This window comes from Ictalurus punctatus, chromosome 8, assembly GCF_001660625.3.
Source record: "Ictalurus punctatus breed USDA103 chromosome 8, Coco_2.0, whole genome shotgun sequence".
Lineage (NCBI taxonomy): Eukaryota > Metazoa > Chordata > Actinopteri > Siluriformes > Ictaluridae > Ictalurus > Ictalurus punctatus.
Window position 1 is genome coordinate 17,724,107 of NC_030423.2, and position 18,166 is coordinate 17,742,272.

At 38.0% G+C, this 18,166-nt stretch overlaps 1 protein-coding gene across 1 annotated transcript in view; it reads right to left on the minus strand.

Annotated features, from left to right (window-relative positions):
* Positions 1-852: 852 nt before the first annotated feature.
* immp2l (inner mitochondrial membrane peptidase subunit 2) overlaps positions 853-18,166 on the minus strand; it is a 135,241-nt gene continuing 117,927 nt past the window's right edge. Inside the window, exons 4-6 of the mRNA XM_017473810.3 lie at positions 17,304-17,369; positions 10,650-10,752; positions 853-1,262 (exon numbers count right to left, since the gene is read on the minus strand). Of these exons, the coding sequence (XP_017329299.1) occupies positions 1,104-1,262; positions 10,650-10,752; positions 17,304-17,369 (328 nt within the window). The 3' untranslated portion in view covers positions 853-1,103. The remainder of the gene's footprint in view (positions 1,263-10,649; positions 10,753-17,303; positions 17,370-18,166) is intronic.

Below are 18,166 nucleotides of genomic sequence, written 5' to 3' on the forward strand. Positions count from 1 at the left end.
GGGTCGTCCTCTGCGTAGAAGAAAAAAAAATCATGCTTTGTTATCACAAACAAGAACACACTGGGGGGGAAAAGCCTCAGCGTCTATCTTCATATGAAACAAATGATGGGGTTCATATCCTACAGGAATATAAGATCTTGGTTTTTTTGTTTTGTTCTCACATCAGTAGCAATTTATGTTTGCCATTCACTGAACTAATCACAGGCCAGCGTGCAGATCTGTATTGACCTGCGGCCAGTCACATTAAAACCTACTGAGTTTAGAGCTGCGGTGATTGAGTTCCTTAAAGAGCCACGCTTTAGTGCACGCTAAATTCACTGCTGTGCCTTTTAAGGATGGGTCTGTCATAGGCAGCACACGATCAATAGTGAAACTGACCGCTGCCTCTGTCATGCGTCTAAAGCTTTTATGCATATGACAACCTTTTTCCCCAAATACACACTGGCTTAAAAGTCATGAGGTACTCGAGCTCAGACTTTATGATTAATGTGGATTCGTCGATAAACAGACACTAGTAAATATCAAATGCTGTTTTTATTTTGAGAATAAGTCTTGACATTCACTTCAACTGACAAAAAAAATAGTACTCTTAGTGCCTGACCTAGTGAACCAGTATGAGGATGTATTTATTGATAGAGGCTTCAAAGCACTTCTATAAGTTGCTCTGGATGAGGGCGCCTGCCAAATGCCGTAAATGTAAATATAGAAAGCATAGATTCAGATCTCCTCCAGGAGCAGCTGAGCTCCGAATGTGTGTTTCCTAATTGATAAATTAGCTTGTCAATCACATGATTGAACCAGTCACTGACCAGTGATGCAAAAAAAAGAAATAAATCAAACAAAATAAGCCGGTTTAAAAGTGATCAGTCATCAGGAAAAATGACTGCATCTGTTAAATTTATTTGTTAAGAAAGACTTGGCTTAAAGGGTCATAAAATCCTGCTTTACACATCAATTCAAAGGCCTATGTTTTCCCACTCATCCCACATCTTAAAGAAACACACACCGTGCACACATCTGCAACTCAAACATTTTCAACCATCACAATCAGACAATGTGTCCTGCATATAAAAGTCAGTGTTATTGTGTAACTGGCCAAAAGGTCATTTGTTGTTGTTGTCATCGTTGCTATCGTCTTCTGTTGATCCTCCCCAGTTGAGCAGAGGTCTGCGGTCAGGCGGAACACACGGTCTGATCCTCTGCCAGCGGTTTGGAGGCCATATGATGTGAGATGCTCTGCCGTGGAGGAGTCCGAGTGAAACCTGCAGAAAGAGAATCCTGTTTACTGACCTTATAAAAAAAAAATTCACACGTCAATAAAAAAGAGCTAGAGTACTGAACAGTCTGTAAGAATAATTATGAGAGACAGATGATAAAGGCATGACCCCTCTTTTTTTATATCATTGTCCAAGTCTGTCTTTATTATATGATATTTACCAATCCCAGTGTGAAAGAGGGACTGTGAGAGTGCTGTCACAACATCACATCAGTTATCAGATTCAGTGAGCTTTCTTTATGAAACATTTTTACCAGGGATGCAGTAAAACCAATATTTTTTGACCAGGTATCAGTGTGTACAATGTTTTTTGATACTTGTTGATACCAATTCCAATAGTGATACTGAAATCAGTAACCTACTTTAGTTTTAAGCAATCAGGGGCATCATGGGAACATTTTATTTAGCTCTGTTTGTGTCGGTTCCTGCAGTATTTTGTAAAAATTTAATCCTCATGTGGAGTTTTACGTTTAATTTGTAAAGGTGTTTAAACAGCTTCTTTAATCTTTCATAGTGTGCAAGGGAGGCTGACCTGAGCGTTCACAGCAATATCAGTCATTAAAAATGAGCGCAAGGTACTGTGAAATCTGTGCACCTTGAGTCATAAGCAATGTGTAATCGTTAGTGAAAGGAAGCGTGTATGTCTCAGTGCTCGCAGAACTTAAATGCTCTCTCTCATGTGTGACAGTTTTTCTGCATTGTCATGTCGCTGCTCCACTGCATGTCTTCAAACTAACACTTAATAATGATAGGTCACTAATATTTGGGCCTGTCAGAATGATCTCCCAGGACAATTAATTGTTGTATTCAAAATTCTCTCAGATGATTCCCTATACCTATCTGTCTAGAAACAGGATATTCATTCTGAGTTTGTTGATTAATATATTTCTATAATTAGTCTTTAATCTATAAACTACATATTTAATAATTCCCTTTTTTAAATCCGTAAGTTAGCCAAAATTTGGCCACTCTCACTACAATGCCATGTAAATAACAAGATTTAGTACATTAGTATAGAATAGTGCATTATTTATTTCTATTTCTTTGGTTTTGCATTTTTTGGACAAAAAGCCAAACACAATTTTTATTTACTATAATGCACTCTGTGTGCATTATAACACTATGGCTATGCTTCTATTCTTGAAGAGGCATAAGATCAACAGAAAAATAAATTAAACTTTCATTATCATGACACGTCTACAACATGCTCTTATTTTTGCTGCCTAACCTATACTGGTACTGTTATCAGTTCTTTTATAAAGTTGCCAGATCTTTAAATTATGTCTAGCAAATCCAAGTGATTATTGTTTATTTATTGGCAAATGTCCATCTATTTTCTTTACCATTTATCCTGCACAGGGTCCCAGGGAGCCTGAAGCCTATCCCAGGGAAATCAGCATACAGGACGGGGGACACCCTGGACGGGGTGCCAACCCATCACAGGGCACAATTGTACATACACTCTACAATTCACACACTACGACAAATCAGTACAGATGCCTACTTTGGACGAGAGGAGGAAACTAGAGTGCCCAGAGGAAACCCCCGAAGCACAGGAAGAAAATGCAAGCTCTGGAGGAGGCGAGATTCAAACCCTCAACCCTGGAGGAGCGAGGCAAATGTTCTAACCAGTAAACCACCATTCCACCCCTACTGACAAATGTATAGTAATAATATTGGCCTTCAGGTCTCTGTATAAGGTTCTGTTAAGACACATGAGGTAGATGAAGCTGTGAGAGCAGCACAGCATTCAAACACTCCACATTTTGGAAGATTTATAAGTTTTCTGCTTATAAGGGAGGTGATATGAGCAGTTTAGCAAAACACATGATGACAAATGTTTTATTGCCAGCGTCCTCAACTAAATTCCAGCTCCACTTGCAATCTCGTTGTTCTGTTGCCATTCATTGTGTGCAAGCAAGAGAGAGTGAAAGAGATGTGACATTAGCTTGTGTAGCCTATCCATAAATCCTCAAGCATCAACAGTAGAGGAATTCATATCTGACCTTGATTTTACTCATTTAAAACAGGTTTCCGCTCAGATCTGGGTTCTTCAGAGCATCCTTATCACTCAGACAATGTCACCCGGGTCAGCTGTGCCTGGAGGAGAGAGAGCTATCTGCCTTAATTTAAACACAGCTAGCAGACGCTTGTGATTGGCTAAGCTCTTTCACCCAGACAGACAATTATACTTTCATGAACTCCAGCCAGAGATTCAAAAACAACTCCAACTCTAAAGTTTAATTAAAAAGTAATAATAAAAAAATAATAATAAAAAATGATTTATACTTATAGAACAATTAGGGAGAAATTAGGGACAACAGTTATAATGGTTACATAATGGTTAAAAATTATAAATCACAATTATTTTGCTTGTTAATAAAATAATAATTATTTGCTACAATTATTTATTGTATAATTTAGGCCAATTTGTGCCTATTTAGGTATAAAAAATTGCACTCTATTTTTTATTTTTATTTTAACTCAAAGAGAAAACAGGCTCTCACTACAGACATCTGCACCACCCGGGAGCCCAAGTTCTATATCTTATAAAGTGAAAGCACATGCTCTTTACCATTCTTTGGCTTTAAGGATCAACCAGAGCCAATTCAATATGAAGTAATCAATCTGTCCTCAGAAGGGGAGTGAGAGCCCAGTGTTCTGAGAAAGCCAGACAAAGCTTCAAGTGCTTACTGCTCTCAGAATAGTTCAGTTTGGAGGATTTTTTTGCAAATACCTGGAAGGCCTGGAAAGGATTAGCTGAACAGGGGGTTAAGGGACGCCAAGGTCTCTGGGTTAAACATTCTTTAGTGCCATGGTACGGTATCACAGCTAAATCCAAAGCATATACCTCCTGAACACTATGTGATGAAACACATTAAACCATTATTGAGCTTCTGAAAAAGTTAATAAGTGAGATGTCATTATCAGTGGCTTAGTGAGATTTCATTTAAACAGTGCAACTGCAAAACCAAAACCTGTAGCAACACAGAAGACATGCCATTAGTGTTTCAGTATCCACACATGTCGTCCAACTCGGCTCAGGAGATTTGTGCTTTCCCTCTTCTAACACAATTAATTCACTCCATTTAGGCCATGATATTAAGCTGATGAGTCAGATATGTAAGGAATAAAAGACTCCAGGAAGTGCTGTTATAGGAAAATAAACAACAACTGGTTGGTGTGATGCATCTAGATGTGAAATGGAGTTACTTTGACCACTCTAAAATTGCATTCTTTTCCTATAACAAACACATCCTGAAGTTTTTATTCCTCAAATACCTCAGCAATTTGACAACAATTACAATTTTTAATCTATTAAAAAGTCACATCCTCCTTTTTATCTGTTTATCATTACACTTAATCTAGTGCAATGTCTGCAAAGCAAGTAAGCGATCACTTATGTCTCTCCTTTGTCTTTCTCTTGAAGTTAAACTAAAGAAACCACAAAAACTTTCTCACGTCAGAAAACTTAAAACGATAGTTCACCCAAAAATGTTAATTCTAAATGAAATATCAAATACTCACCCTCATTTTGTTCAAAACCCTTAAGACTTTTGTTCATCTTCAGAACATAAATGAAGATATTTTGAATGAAACTTGGGAAATTTCTGTCCTTCCATTTACAGTCCAGTAACCAAAACTTTCAAGCTCCAAAAAGTTCATAAAGGCATGGTGAAAGTAAACCATGTGACTACAGTGGTTTAATCCCAATTTTATGAAGCGACACGAATGCTTTATGTGCTCATAAAAACCTAAAATTAAGTCTTTATTCACAAAATATCTTCACATAGATCTCTGACGCACACTCACAAGAAAACCGTAATGCATGTGTGTTGTGTTGCCGTGAGAGAAAATGGGACCCGGAAGCACTTCATTGTTTACAGCAGAGGAAGAGGGACGCTGTACACAAACTGACTCACATAGAACAATCTCTGTAATAAAGATGTCTGCAGATTTTGGAATAGAGCAGGGCATGCATTTTTTGTCGTCAACACAACACGCATACATCGTGGTTCTCTTGCAGGGATATAAACTTGATACCTTTTGGTGAAATTCGCCGTTTTGGATCCAAAATAGGTCATTATTATGATTCAACTAGACCTGATGAGTTTTTGAAAATGGGGAGAATGGGGGGGGGGGGGGGGGGGGGGTGTTGTCTGCGAGGACAGTCTTTGGACAGGGTCACGGTGAATCACATCCTGAGAATCACGCCTTCTGAGTTCCTGGGAAGAGCGAACATGACTGAAGAGAGCCATCGCTGGAGGTCTGCCCACATGCCTTAATGTAAGAATCTCTTAATGTAGCATTATGATATCCTTAATTGGCATAAGTAACGATATGTCAAACTTGGGACTGTTAATTAGACTTACATGGCTGACTTGTTTTGATTTGACTAACGTTGTTAGTGTTATTTCCACCAAATCGAACGTTAGCTAACATACTTTTTATTCCAAATAAAACTTGTATAACACTACTAATGCCACGATTCCAAGGTGGAGATGGATGTAAGTGCAGAATTTCTTTCATTTTCAGCACAACCAAACACAAAAGAAGAACTGTGAATCAGCAGCAAAACACTAAGGCTAAGAATAAACATAAACCAAAGATCAAAACACAGCAACGGGGACAATGGCAAAGAAAGACAAACGTAAGACAAAGAATGCAGTGCAAACTGTGGCTATATATACAAGTGCTTGTTAACAGGAACATGATTGAGGTGCAGGTGGTCATGTGACTGTGATGCAGTGGCTGCTGGGAACTGTAGTTCAGAGTTCCTTCTCTGATTACATGACAACTAACATTACCATTTTGCCAACGAATACAACTTTAGTTGAGCTCTTCTATACTATACTATACTATACTGTACTCTACTATACTATACTGTCAAAACCACAATGTAAGTTTGCTTTTATATACACAAGATGTTCTGTGAAATTTCCTAATGACACGGTTGAAACTAACACCCACCAAATGTGGGTAAAAATCAACTGCAGCGGGTAATGATGTCAAATCACTAGCCAATATGGTGGATTATGTTTCACAAATTATGTTCACTCAATTGCTGGTGAAGTTTATGTAATCTGCGCAGATTTCACGCACATACTCAATTCATGAATCGATATGAATATGAATACTGCTGAATGGCGCGGCACTCGCACAGTTCTGGCTTACTTCAACACAAGGGTCTCTAAGCAACAAATAAAGGCGTGCTGGTTTGTTTGCTTTGAATGGACTAGTGCAGACCCAAGAAACTTAATAATGTTGGGTAACTAACCCCAGTGTAAAAAGGAAAGAACCACTTAGCAACGAAGAAGCACATCCGCCCATTTTATCAGACCCTGGCCTATCCTGTCTATTTGTACTTTTTATGAGACCACAGGTTTGTTTTGTTCGAGGTGGTGTTTGTCTCGCATCTTTGTCACCTTTTTCACCCCTGATGAGTTTGTATTTGAATAAAGATTTAATTTGGGTTTTTTTTTGCACACACAAAGCATTCCTATCACTTTATAAAATTGGGATTACACCACTGGAGTCACATGGATTACTTGTGCGATGCCTTTATGAACTTATGCCTTTATTTTGGAGCTTGAAAGTTTTGGTTACTTGGACTGTAAACGGAGGGACAGGAATCTCCCAGGTTTCATTAAAAATGTCTTCATTTGTGTTCTGAAGCTGAACGAAAGTCTTATGGGTCTGGAACGACATGAGGGTGAGTAATTGATGACAGAATTTTCATTTTTGGTTGAACAATTGCTTTAAAGGAACAACCTTTCCTCTGACTGTTACAGTGAATCTTAAATCTGACTGTAAGTAGAAACTCCCCCCAAAACTCCCAAAGAAACATCATGTTTTTAAAGTATGTGTACAACATACAAATGAATGTGTAATGCACTTTTTTTTCTAAATTTGTGACGCAACTTGCAGAGCTTTTTAATGCTACTGCTTAACTGATGAAATTACAATTGCACAAAATTGCTTTGCACAGTCTTTCACAGTGATGTTTGTTGGTAAATGAGATCTTTTAACTGTACTCATGTTCAACACACATGAATCGAAAAGGGCTTTGGCTGAATACATGTTGTGATGAAGTCACATGACAAGTCTTGGCCCAAATCTGTGGACAATCTGTGGTAGATTTGAACACTTGCAAGCTCCTCCGAATATTGTGACGTTTGCTTGAGATTGTGTTAATGTCTGCAACTGCAAAATCATGAAATCCTGGAGGGACTGTATAGAATGATAACATATTAGAATGAGTGCATCAAAATAAACCCATAATTCACATTTTCAACACAACTGTCAAAGCTGCTGTTGCAGAAAATTAATCAACACCTTCTGACCAATCAAAATGGAGAATTCAGCATATAGCTGTGCTATAAAATGTGTTAAATAAGACAAAATCTATACAGTACTGTGACCTTTAAGAACCAGAGGAACTCTCGTGTCCTGTACTCCTTAATTACACACTTTTTACAAAAAGTAAAAAACACAAGGAAGTGCTTAAAAGCCGAGATTTAAATCCTTTATTGAAAGGTTAAAAATGAAGCCCCACATCCCAGAACCGCAGACCCCACCCCCAACCCCAAACCCCGTCTCACCCTGTAATGCATCAAGTCAAGGTGAAACTGCAGTCCACAGTAAAACAGCAAAAACAAACTGCTTGAAACATTCAGCAGGTATATTTCTCCAGTGATATACGACCTGACAGGATTTTGGCAAATATGTCTAACATACCACTGTACATTGTGGTCTGTGTGCAGGAGAGCAAGCGCAGCAAGCATTCTGAGGACTGGACGTGCACCGGTAATAAAAGAGACACCATGAGAAGTGCATTCATTTACTTTCAGACAAGAACCATCATTTAAAAATGAGCCAGAGGACAAAAATACAGTGACATCACTAAGAGCTTCAGGCTACAGAAAAGGACATTTGGAATTCAGACACAAACTCTTGTCTCTGTAAAAACAGCCTCTGACCAGAAACACTTTCCTTAACACAAGCAGCACAACATCTAAAATCTTTCTGGGAAAATAAATCTTTCAGCTGATATAGTAACTGTTTGAGCAGGGAGGAAAAAAGGAGAGGGCAAAGTGACAGAAAAACACTGTTCTATTCAATAATACATTTAAAGGCCGTGAGTATGTGTGTGAGTGTCAGTATAGCGCACAGCGTGGGCGAGGTGGCAGAGCAGTGCACGGCTGTAAACAATGTCCTCAGGAAGCAGCTCTCTGTGTTCTCTACGTTTTTCATACTCTTCTTTTGGAGCCATCTATAAAGGTGGGATAAGTCAATGAAGTGTTTGTGTTTGACCAATTCAGAGGTGCCAACATTGCTAATAAGAAATTCTTGCAGGCAGAGAGATAGGCTACACAGGCTAATGTCACATCTCTTTCTCGCTCTTGCTTGCACACAATGAATGAGTTTTACAAAAAAAAAAAGCCCTTGTGTATGTCGAGACAGATAAAAAAATTTCCAGATGTGCACCAAGCAACAGTAAGAAAACAGCAAGACAAAAGTTCTGTGTGACCGTTACAGAATAATAAGCAGTTCCTCCATTTCTTAATCTGCCAAAGTCTTGCGCAGTCCCATCCACTTCTTTTCAACTGGTTCACAAACAGGGTTGCCAAGTTAGATCTTTGTCACGAGATCTGGTGACTTTTTAGACATATTTTAAAGACTTTATTTCACAAATATACTGCCTTTATAAACAGATGTTAGTAACTGTCCTACACTCAATATGGCTCCCAGCTCACATGACAGCTGCTGGGCATTGATCACCATTGTTCCCAACATTAAACCACTGATCACCATTGTTCCCAACATCCAATCATTGATCACCATTGTTCCCAACATCCAATCACTGATCACCATTGTTCCCAACATCCAATTACTGATCACCATTGTTCACAATATTAAACCACTGATCACCATTGTTCCCAACATTAAACCACTGATTACCATTGTTCCCAACATCCAATCACTGATCACCATTGTTCCCAACATCCAATCACTGATCACCATTGTTCCCAACATTAAACCACTGATTACCATTGTTCCCAACATCCAATCACTTATCACCATTGTTCCTAACATCCAATCACTGATCAGCATTGTTCCCAACAACCATTCACTGATCACCATTGTTCCCAACACCCTATCACTGATCACCATTGTTCCCAACATTAAACCACTGATCACCATTGTTCCCAACAACTGATCACCATTGTTCCCAACATTAAACCACTGATCACCATTGTTCCCAACATCCAATCACTGATCACCATTGTTCCCAACAACCAATCACTGATCACCATTGTTCCCAACATTAAACCACTGATCACCATTGTTCCCAACATTAAACCACTGATCACCATTGTTCCCAACAACCAATCACTGATCACCATTGTTCACAACATTAAACCACTGATCACCATTGTTCCCAACATTAAACCACTGATCACCATTGTTCCCAACAACCAATCACTGATCAACATTGTTCTCATCGTGCAATCGCTGATCACCATTGTTCCCAAAGTCCCATCACTGACCACCATTGTTCCCAAAGTCCCATCACTGATCACCATTGTTCCCAAAGTCCCATAACTGATCACCATTGTTCCCAAAGTCCCATCACTGATCACCATTGTTCCCAAAGTCCCATAACTGATCACCATTGTTCCCAAAGTCCCCTCACTGATCACCACTGTGCTCTCCATTAAACCACTGATCATCATTGTTCCCAACATCCAATCACTGATCACCATTGTTCCCAACATCCAACCTCTGATCACCATTGTTCCAAAAGTCCCATCACTGTCCACTATTGTTCTCATCGAGCAATTAGTAATCTCCATTGTTCCCAAAATCCAATCACTGATCACCATTCTTCTCACTGAGTAATCACTGATCACCATTGTTCCCAACCATTGTTTTCCCACCCACAAAGCCCACCCTTTGTCATGTAACATGTTTTGGTATGCAAATGATCATAACAATGAACTGAACACGCAAATTAGTTTATGACATAATGTGAAGACTTCTAGCAACGTATTGACCATATATTAGATACTTTTACCTAAAAAGAGTTGGCAAAACTGAAACTGAAAGTAAGCACTACCAGAAGCAAATGCACGTGTTTGCCCTTCAGCGAAGAGGCTTTATAGCTGGGCAAATTTTATTTGTGTTTGGTGTGTTTACCATACTATCCCATACATGCTGGCACCTCTGTCAATTCTAACAATTTTATGTAGAATAATTCCTCACTATCACTAACAAGTAAAAAGCTACACCACATCACCAGATTATGAATAAATCAATTATTTCTTTGATCAATATACTATATTATGTGAGAAATTTATGATAGATTCACCGGTCCAAAGGTGTTGCTGTCAAAGCTGTGGCCATGATGGTCGCCCTCGATCCACAGGTGTCCGTCTGGAACTCTCACGTAACGGTTTTTATAGCCCATAGTCCTGCAAACAGTAAAACAACCTGGAGTTAAATGACCCTGTAGCATTTAAGCAGTAACATACTCACCTAATCTTTAGAAACACAGCTCAGTGAAAACAAAATATGCCTATGTGATATCTAATCCTTGTTACAGGACTGATGTATGGTACAATATGAAATGCAATATACCATTTGCCATCAACTTTAATTTTGGATCAATAATCAACAGCAATAAACCAAGAACAATCTTTGTTTTTCTGGATGAATCTGAGATGTGCCGCGGTCTCATATCTGTAGTGGTGATTTGGGAGGACACTGGTCTAATTGGACAGGGGCCATGTGGCTGTCGATATAAGCAGGAGGAAGAGGAGGTTAGACTTTCAGCTTGGGCAACAGGAAATACACCATCTACAATTATAGCTGAATTGAATGCTACTCACTTACTGTGCTCATATTAGTGTTGTGCTGCAAAAATATTATATCTCATTACTTGCAGACATCATTTCAGAGCCTAATGTCTGCAACAAATGGTTCTAAGCAGAAAAGAAGGGAAAATGTAAACAATTGTTGCATACTGTAACTACATTATAACTAATCGAGGGGTGTCAAAGTGCGCAGGCCAAATCAGTATTTTGTGTCATAAACTAAGGCTATTCATTTTTAAAATATTTTATTATCTATTCTATTCATTAACTCCAATAACTCCAATCTCTAGATATAGATTAGGAGAATTCTATGAAAAAGAAGGGCTAACAGAAACTATTCAATTGTATGCTTAACTAGCTGAATCACTTTGATATGACTTTGCATGAAATAGACTACATTAATCAGGTTTTAGCTACAGAATAGATGACTAGTATTGAAAATCATGCAGATACAGGTCAAGCGATTCAGTTAATGGGGAAAATGTGATCTCAGTGACTCTGACTGTGGCATAGTTGTTGGTGCCTGATGGGCTAGTTTGAGTATTTCAGAAACTGCTGATCTCCTGGGATTTTCTCACATGATAATCTCTAGAGTTCACACAAAATTGTACCAAAAAACCCCATGATGTGAGAGGCGGTTCTGTGGGCAGAAATGCCTTGTTGATGAGAGGGGTCAGAGGACAATACCCTGACTGGTTCAAGCTACAGTAGGCTGACAATATGTCCTCTTTTTCCCGGACATGTCCTCTTTTTCAGACCTTAAAAAAGCTTCCGTCCGGCTTTAGTTTAATTATGATGTGCTTAATACCGCATCATGTGTGTGCATATTTGCATTGCTTTAAGCCCTCTCTGTAATTCCCGCCTGCTTGCACACCAATTGGTCGATTATAAAAGGCTTGCAGCAACTATTGTCCAAATTCCTGCCTCTCAACCCACCTCTCACCGAACGCATGAAGGTGAAGCGCTGTTGTGTACGGCGTCAAAGAGTTACTTAAGAATAGCAGCAAATGACAACTCTCCTGAGTCGAAACAATGTCCATAGCCATAAGGTATGAATTTAGTTTCATGTTATCACATTGCTTCATATTACATGCTCATTCAAATGTGTAAATGATGGCAGAAGGTACACTCGTGGCATCTGATATTTTATTTTACTCCATGGACATACAAAAGAATGTAGGAATAAGTTTAAATATTGGGCAGAGTGAAACCAATTTTATTTATACATATTTATGTGATGCTAATAGTGCAGCTTTTTCAGTGTATTAAAGTCTGCATTTATAGTAACACCGTTTCACTGAAACTGGGCAGATGAAGATTGGAAACAGACTATACAATATATCAAGGCTTAGAAAGACATTTAAGAAGACCTTACAGTGCATTATCTCTGCAAAGAACATTTGTCTTTAGTCTCCTTCTCTTTTTTCGCAAGTTCATGTGGGCTGAATGAAATTAGGCAGAGAACTATATTTTGCCTGTAGGCCTTGAGATTGACACCTGTGGCCTAATCATTTTGTTGTGAACTACAAAAACAACTGATATAAAGAGAGAACATTTTCTTGCTGTGTGTTTAAATACAGCCAGAAGGATTTTGCCTACTAGTCAATACTCTAAGAAGGCAAGAGTAGGTAATTAGAGCGCAACATCTCAAATTCAGGTTGTGTAGAAATCCTGGAATATAGTGTTATTGGTGTCTGACTGTTTATAACACAAAGTTATACATTCCAAGATGCTTCGTACATCAAGCTTTATATTAGAGGGAAAACTAAATCAGAGCTGGTTAATGCCAGCAGATGAAATGTAGTATTTAGTAAAAAAACAAAACAAAAAAAAACACACACACTCAAAGTGCTCTTATACATAGTACATGTATCAGAGAAGTAAAACATTTCAATTTAGCCTAAGGGTCTCAAAAAAACAAGTCATTTTTGTCAGCCCCTTATAAAATATATTGAGGGCTTGAGGGTTTTTTTTTTCTTTACTGTATAATACATTTTGGACATCCTAAACGATTCTTCTGGATTTTGAAGTTGGACTGATAGCTTTTGTACCTCAAAATACCCTGAAAGAGTGAGGACAAAAACACAAGAACATCAAATAAAATAAAATCACCGATCCAATAGGATTGTTGGCGTAAATATGAATGGAAAAGCATAGCATTATGGCAGATGGAGAGATGCCTGTAAGAGCCTGAATCAAGGTCTTTTCAAAAAGTAATGAAGAGCATTCAGATTTGTGTCTAACATTCAAATGCAACCGGAGAGCAGACTTTAAAAGAATGTTTTAAAAAAAAGAGGTTTTCTGTTTTGTGGCTGGCTGACTGCATGTGGGACTATACTGCATTAGCACTCATTGTGCATAGCTTAAATGATTTCTCACAGACTGCACAATAAGCTTTCTGGGCATTTTTATCAACCACATCTGAAAATCTTCCAACTATTTATGTGAAAACTTTGCATTCCCCCCTATCTTGTAGAAACCCATACTCTCCTAGGTGCAGTATTACTTTGAGCTAAAGCTTGTAATTTAGCCATCTTACAGCTGTACATTTGCTTTCAGCTAACTTTCATCTCACTTGGAACTCCAACGAGCGCAAGAAGCCCAAAGAAACATTATACAACGGTTCTGATCCAGTGATTTGATTGGAGGCGAGGCAGTGATATCATGCATATAAGAGCACTGAAAGATTGTTCTGTATATTAGAGTGCTTTCAGGTGTGCTGATACGATCACTGATTACACAACATTTCACAAATATGGATGTGGTTATGAAAATTAGCATTAGATTGAAATTATGAATAGCGGTCAGATAAGAACGAGGGAGAGAGAAGAAAGGGGACCGACTTCATCTGTGTAAATCACGAATACTGATATAAGCAAGTCTGCAGCTGGGAAACAGTTGATGTGTTGCTTGGCAACACTTTTGTTAACTAATGGAATCATAACCGACCTATTTGTGTTGGTAGAGCTGAAAGGTAATCACAGCCAGGTGGATATCTAGAATCACGCCACTTCTGTCATGTTGCTCGTGGATATTTATAAGGCTCCACAAAACAATGCCATTACACAGACAGGCTGTGTCCAAATTTAAACAAATACTTTGGTTAGATCTAGTCAAATTAAAATGACTTTTTACTGCTAAAGTCTCAATTCTGGTTGGTTAGAAGGTGTTGATTAATTTGCTATAAAAGCAGATCTGACAGTAGTGCCGGCTGCAAGACAATCTCAAGTTTATATTAAGGCACTCATTATTGTTCCTATAGTAACAACTTACATAGGAGAATGCTCCATGTAAATGTATGAAAAGTATGTGTAATTGTTGACTTTTTTTTGCATATATTTTATTTTTTTACATTAATTATGTCTAAATTTTGCAATTTTTTTTCTTTAATGCAAACAACACATGCTTAGTCTATTATCTAAGCTTGTGGGTTATGTTCATACATAGTGAATTAAAAGGTGAAATTAATCGATCTTGGGTATCATTGAACTGATTCTCATTGAACTCATTCTCACAGATATTTTTTATTTATACCAATATACTCTATGCAATAAATTCATGCTGTATTCAACTCGAAATTCCTACTCAGAAAGTCAGGAAGGTCTCCTCAACATGTCAGCAGCATCAACAGTAAATAAAATAAAACTTTACTATTTTAAACAGGTTTATATTTAATATTTAATTTAGATCAACCAACATACACAAATCTATAACAATGACCATAGAGTTCCCTGTTTTGCAAAAGTTAATATATCATAAACTCATGATCGCTAATGTTAGTCAGCTAGGTTGTTGCTAACAAAACACCCTTTCGTAGATGCGTCTATATCTATGGAAGTATTTCGCGGACAATTTTCAAAAGCAACTGAAAGCTGTATTTGCAATTGTGTTTCCTAATTGTGGATGCATAAATTGAGACATTCAAATGAACATGCAAATCGTGTATTACTGTTCATTTACGCGAACGTACAGTATCTGCCAAATTTCAAATGGAAACGCAAAGTCCATTTGCAATTGCATTTCCCATGTCTTAAGAGTTGATCCTGTCGTATCAAAATAGCAATAGCAATTACCCCGTTTGCTATTTCACTTCTTCAGGGTCGCGTATGGAGCCTGACAAAATTCAAATGGAATGTCAAATCCCTTTGCATTTGCATTTCTGATGCCTTCCACAGAAACCTGCCAATCAGTGTTGGGGGTGGGAGTATACTATGGGGCGTGTTTGGATTTGGAAGTGATGTCACTCACAATCGACCGCATGTTAGAGCGCCTTGAGGTCATACATGGCCATAGATAAAGCATCGACGATTTAAAGTTTTTTTGTTGGGATGTAATGTGTTTTTTTGTTGGGATGTTAACTGTAACAAAAAGACTTCCATACATGTTTTTTTCCCCACTTTGCAGCTCCAAAGTGCCAAGCGTGGAAATTATGGAATTAGAAGGTCAGACTTCATGTTTCTGAGTCAAACGCAGCACAAAACAATTTAAGAAACTTGCTATAACAAGCTATATAAGTATAATAAGTATAACGTATTGTTTTAATATGGCTCCATTAAAATGTAGCCTGTTGTATGCTATTATAATGTAATAATAATTATAATCATGTACTTTAAGCACAGGGTTTGGAAGGGTTAAATTAAGTTTTGGAATTACACTAGTTTTATTGGCCACTGGGCTGATTTTGTCAGGCAGATCTGGCAACTCTATAACTAAAGAACAAAATCTGCTTGACCAGTTAAACAATTAATGGGGGGTTGTTTGAATGAAAAACTGCACCATTTAAGAGAAATATACAGAGTCAACATTGTATGCAACATTAGTGCTAAGAGCTAGGGGTGCAAAGCCTCTAAAAGCTAAAACACAAACAGTTAATCCATACAATTGTTATAAATACAGAATGTTGCCTAACACTGATTTTGATTTTGATTTGGATGACAATTTGGATTGATGCTTTGAAAAAATGACTGAAATGAATTGAGGCAGCAATCAAAAAGCGATGATCAAATACTGTTAATTATAACTAGATCAATTATTATTGATATCAGCATACAAAGAACCTGAGGTTTACAACCCTACAGCTTAATGCTACTAATACATTTGTATTGTGATAAGGTTTCAATAACTAGCATCCTCTGAATATGTTACTGGCGCTTTTTTTCACTTAGATTCAAATTCAGCCCTTAAAGCACGAGTGGTTTTTGTACGGATATTATACTTTATAGCTGTTGCAATGAATACTAGTACCTAAAGATATCAGATTTTTACAGAATACTCCACAAAATTATTAAGTCATGTGTACCTTCACTGTTAGCTTGCATTGCAGACACCATGACCCCTGGCTCCTATCACAAACATTCTAAATAATAATAATAATAATAATAACAATAATAATAAAATCAATTTTCAAACTTCTCTAAAATGAACTCTTTAAAACACCCTCATAACGCGGTTTACTTCTCAACAAGGAAATTATACAGAAATGTTTAAGGAATATCAGTGAAACCGCGTTCACCAGGGCACTACACCACGCTCAGCTCACTCTTATTGACTTTTCAGAGCTCTGTGTGTAATTGCAAGCACCTAAAATAAAGTGTTATGCAACCTTCTGTGGACATCATAGTGGAAAAGGCGCACAGATGGAACCTTTAGTAAATGGCACTGCTGTCAATTGCAGGGGTCTGAGGAGTCATTAAATCGCTCCTCTCAGCCATTTCAGGGAGGAAAAAAAATAGCATCCATTTCTCCCCCACGTATCTCTGAACCATCAGAAAGGTAATCAGTTTCACAGACCCATCAGCGCTGCCTTTTCAGCTGCCGATTCAAAGATCACCTTGGGATGTGACACTGACGAGCCTGGGCGATTTAATGAGCGCTGCGAGCTTCGGTGTGCATTCACAGCCTGAGCAATTCAGACCAGGTTATTATGTGTGATTATAGATTTTATGTGTTGTTTTTTCTTCCCTAAGTGGCTACAAAGACATAATGCAGTGGCTTTAATAGTCATTCATCAATCCATGGTGAGGCTTTAACTGAATAAATTACATTAGATTACTATACAGCCGACTGTACAGACGTCCCTAACAGTCTTGATGTAAGGACATTACATTTCTGAATAACAATGATATCGCAAAAATAAAGAGTAAACTGACTTGATGAAGTCTCCTTCGAGAGCAATGACTCGCTTGATGATCTTCTGTTTTGGGTTCTTGGGAGACCTGGAATAAAAAAGAGAAATAACACTTGCTTAAATGTACGTTTTAAACTATGCTAAATTATAAATAGGAAATCAAATGAAGGGTGGTAAAAATCTGAAGTCGGAGAAAATGCATTTGGGGCCATTTGAGGAAAATGTTTGGGATCACCGGGTTTATACAGTGATTTTCAAGGTCACTTTACAATAAAGAGACTAGGAGAAAGACCTGCCCCCACTAAAGTCAATCAAAGTCTAAAAACAAGTATAGATACTTATAGATTTCAGAGACCATTCAATTCAGTGAACGTTCATAAAGTTAGCTGAAGCTATCTGTTTTGAAGCACAAACTACAAATGCCACAAGCTGAAACCACTAGAAAGATAAAAAGCTTGAATGCTAGTGTAAGAGGCGGATTTTGTGATTTGCCAGGCAAGCACCTATGCCTCTTTGACCTGATTGGTTGACTGTTGGTGGTCCACGTCATTTGTTTTTTCATCTTTTTACAGAGTTCGAGACTCCACATGGACCAGAGTTTCTCCTTTGAGCACATTTTAATGGCGTGTTCTGATTGAAAAAATTAATAAATCCCTAATGATATCTTTAAATCTCAACTTTTATGATCTTCCATTCTTAAAAAGCAAGCTGGAAAAGACTTCCTTGGGATGCACACATCCCTGATTCTGCTGGGTTGAAACCGTTCTCCATTTCTCGATTACAGATTCTCTTTTGACTTCTTCTCTGTTACAATGATCTTCTGGCACCATGTCAGAATCTATACAGGACTCAGAATCAAAGCAAGCTCCAGCACGCGCCTCTCCA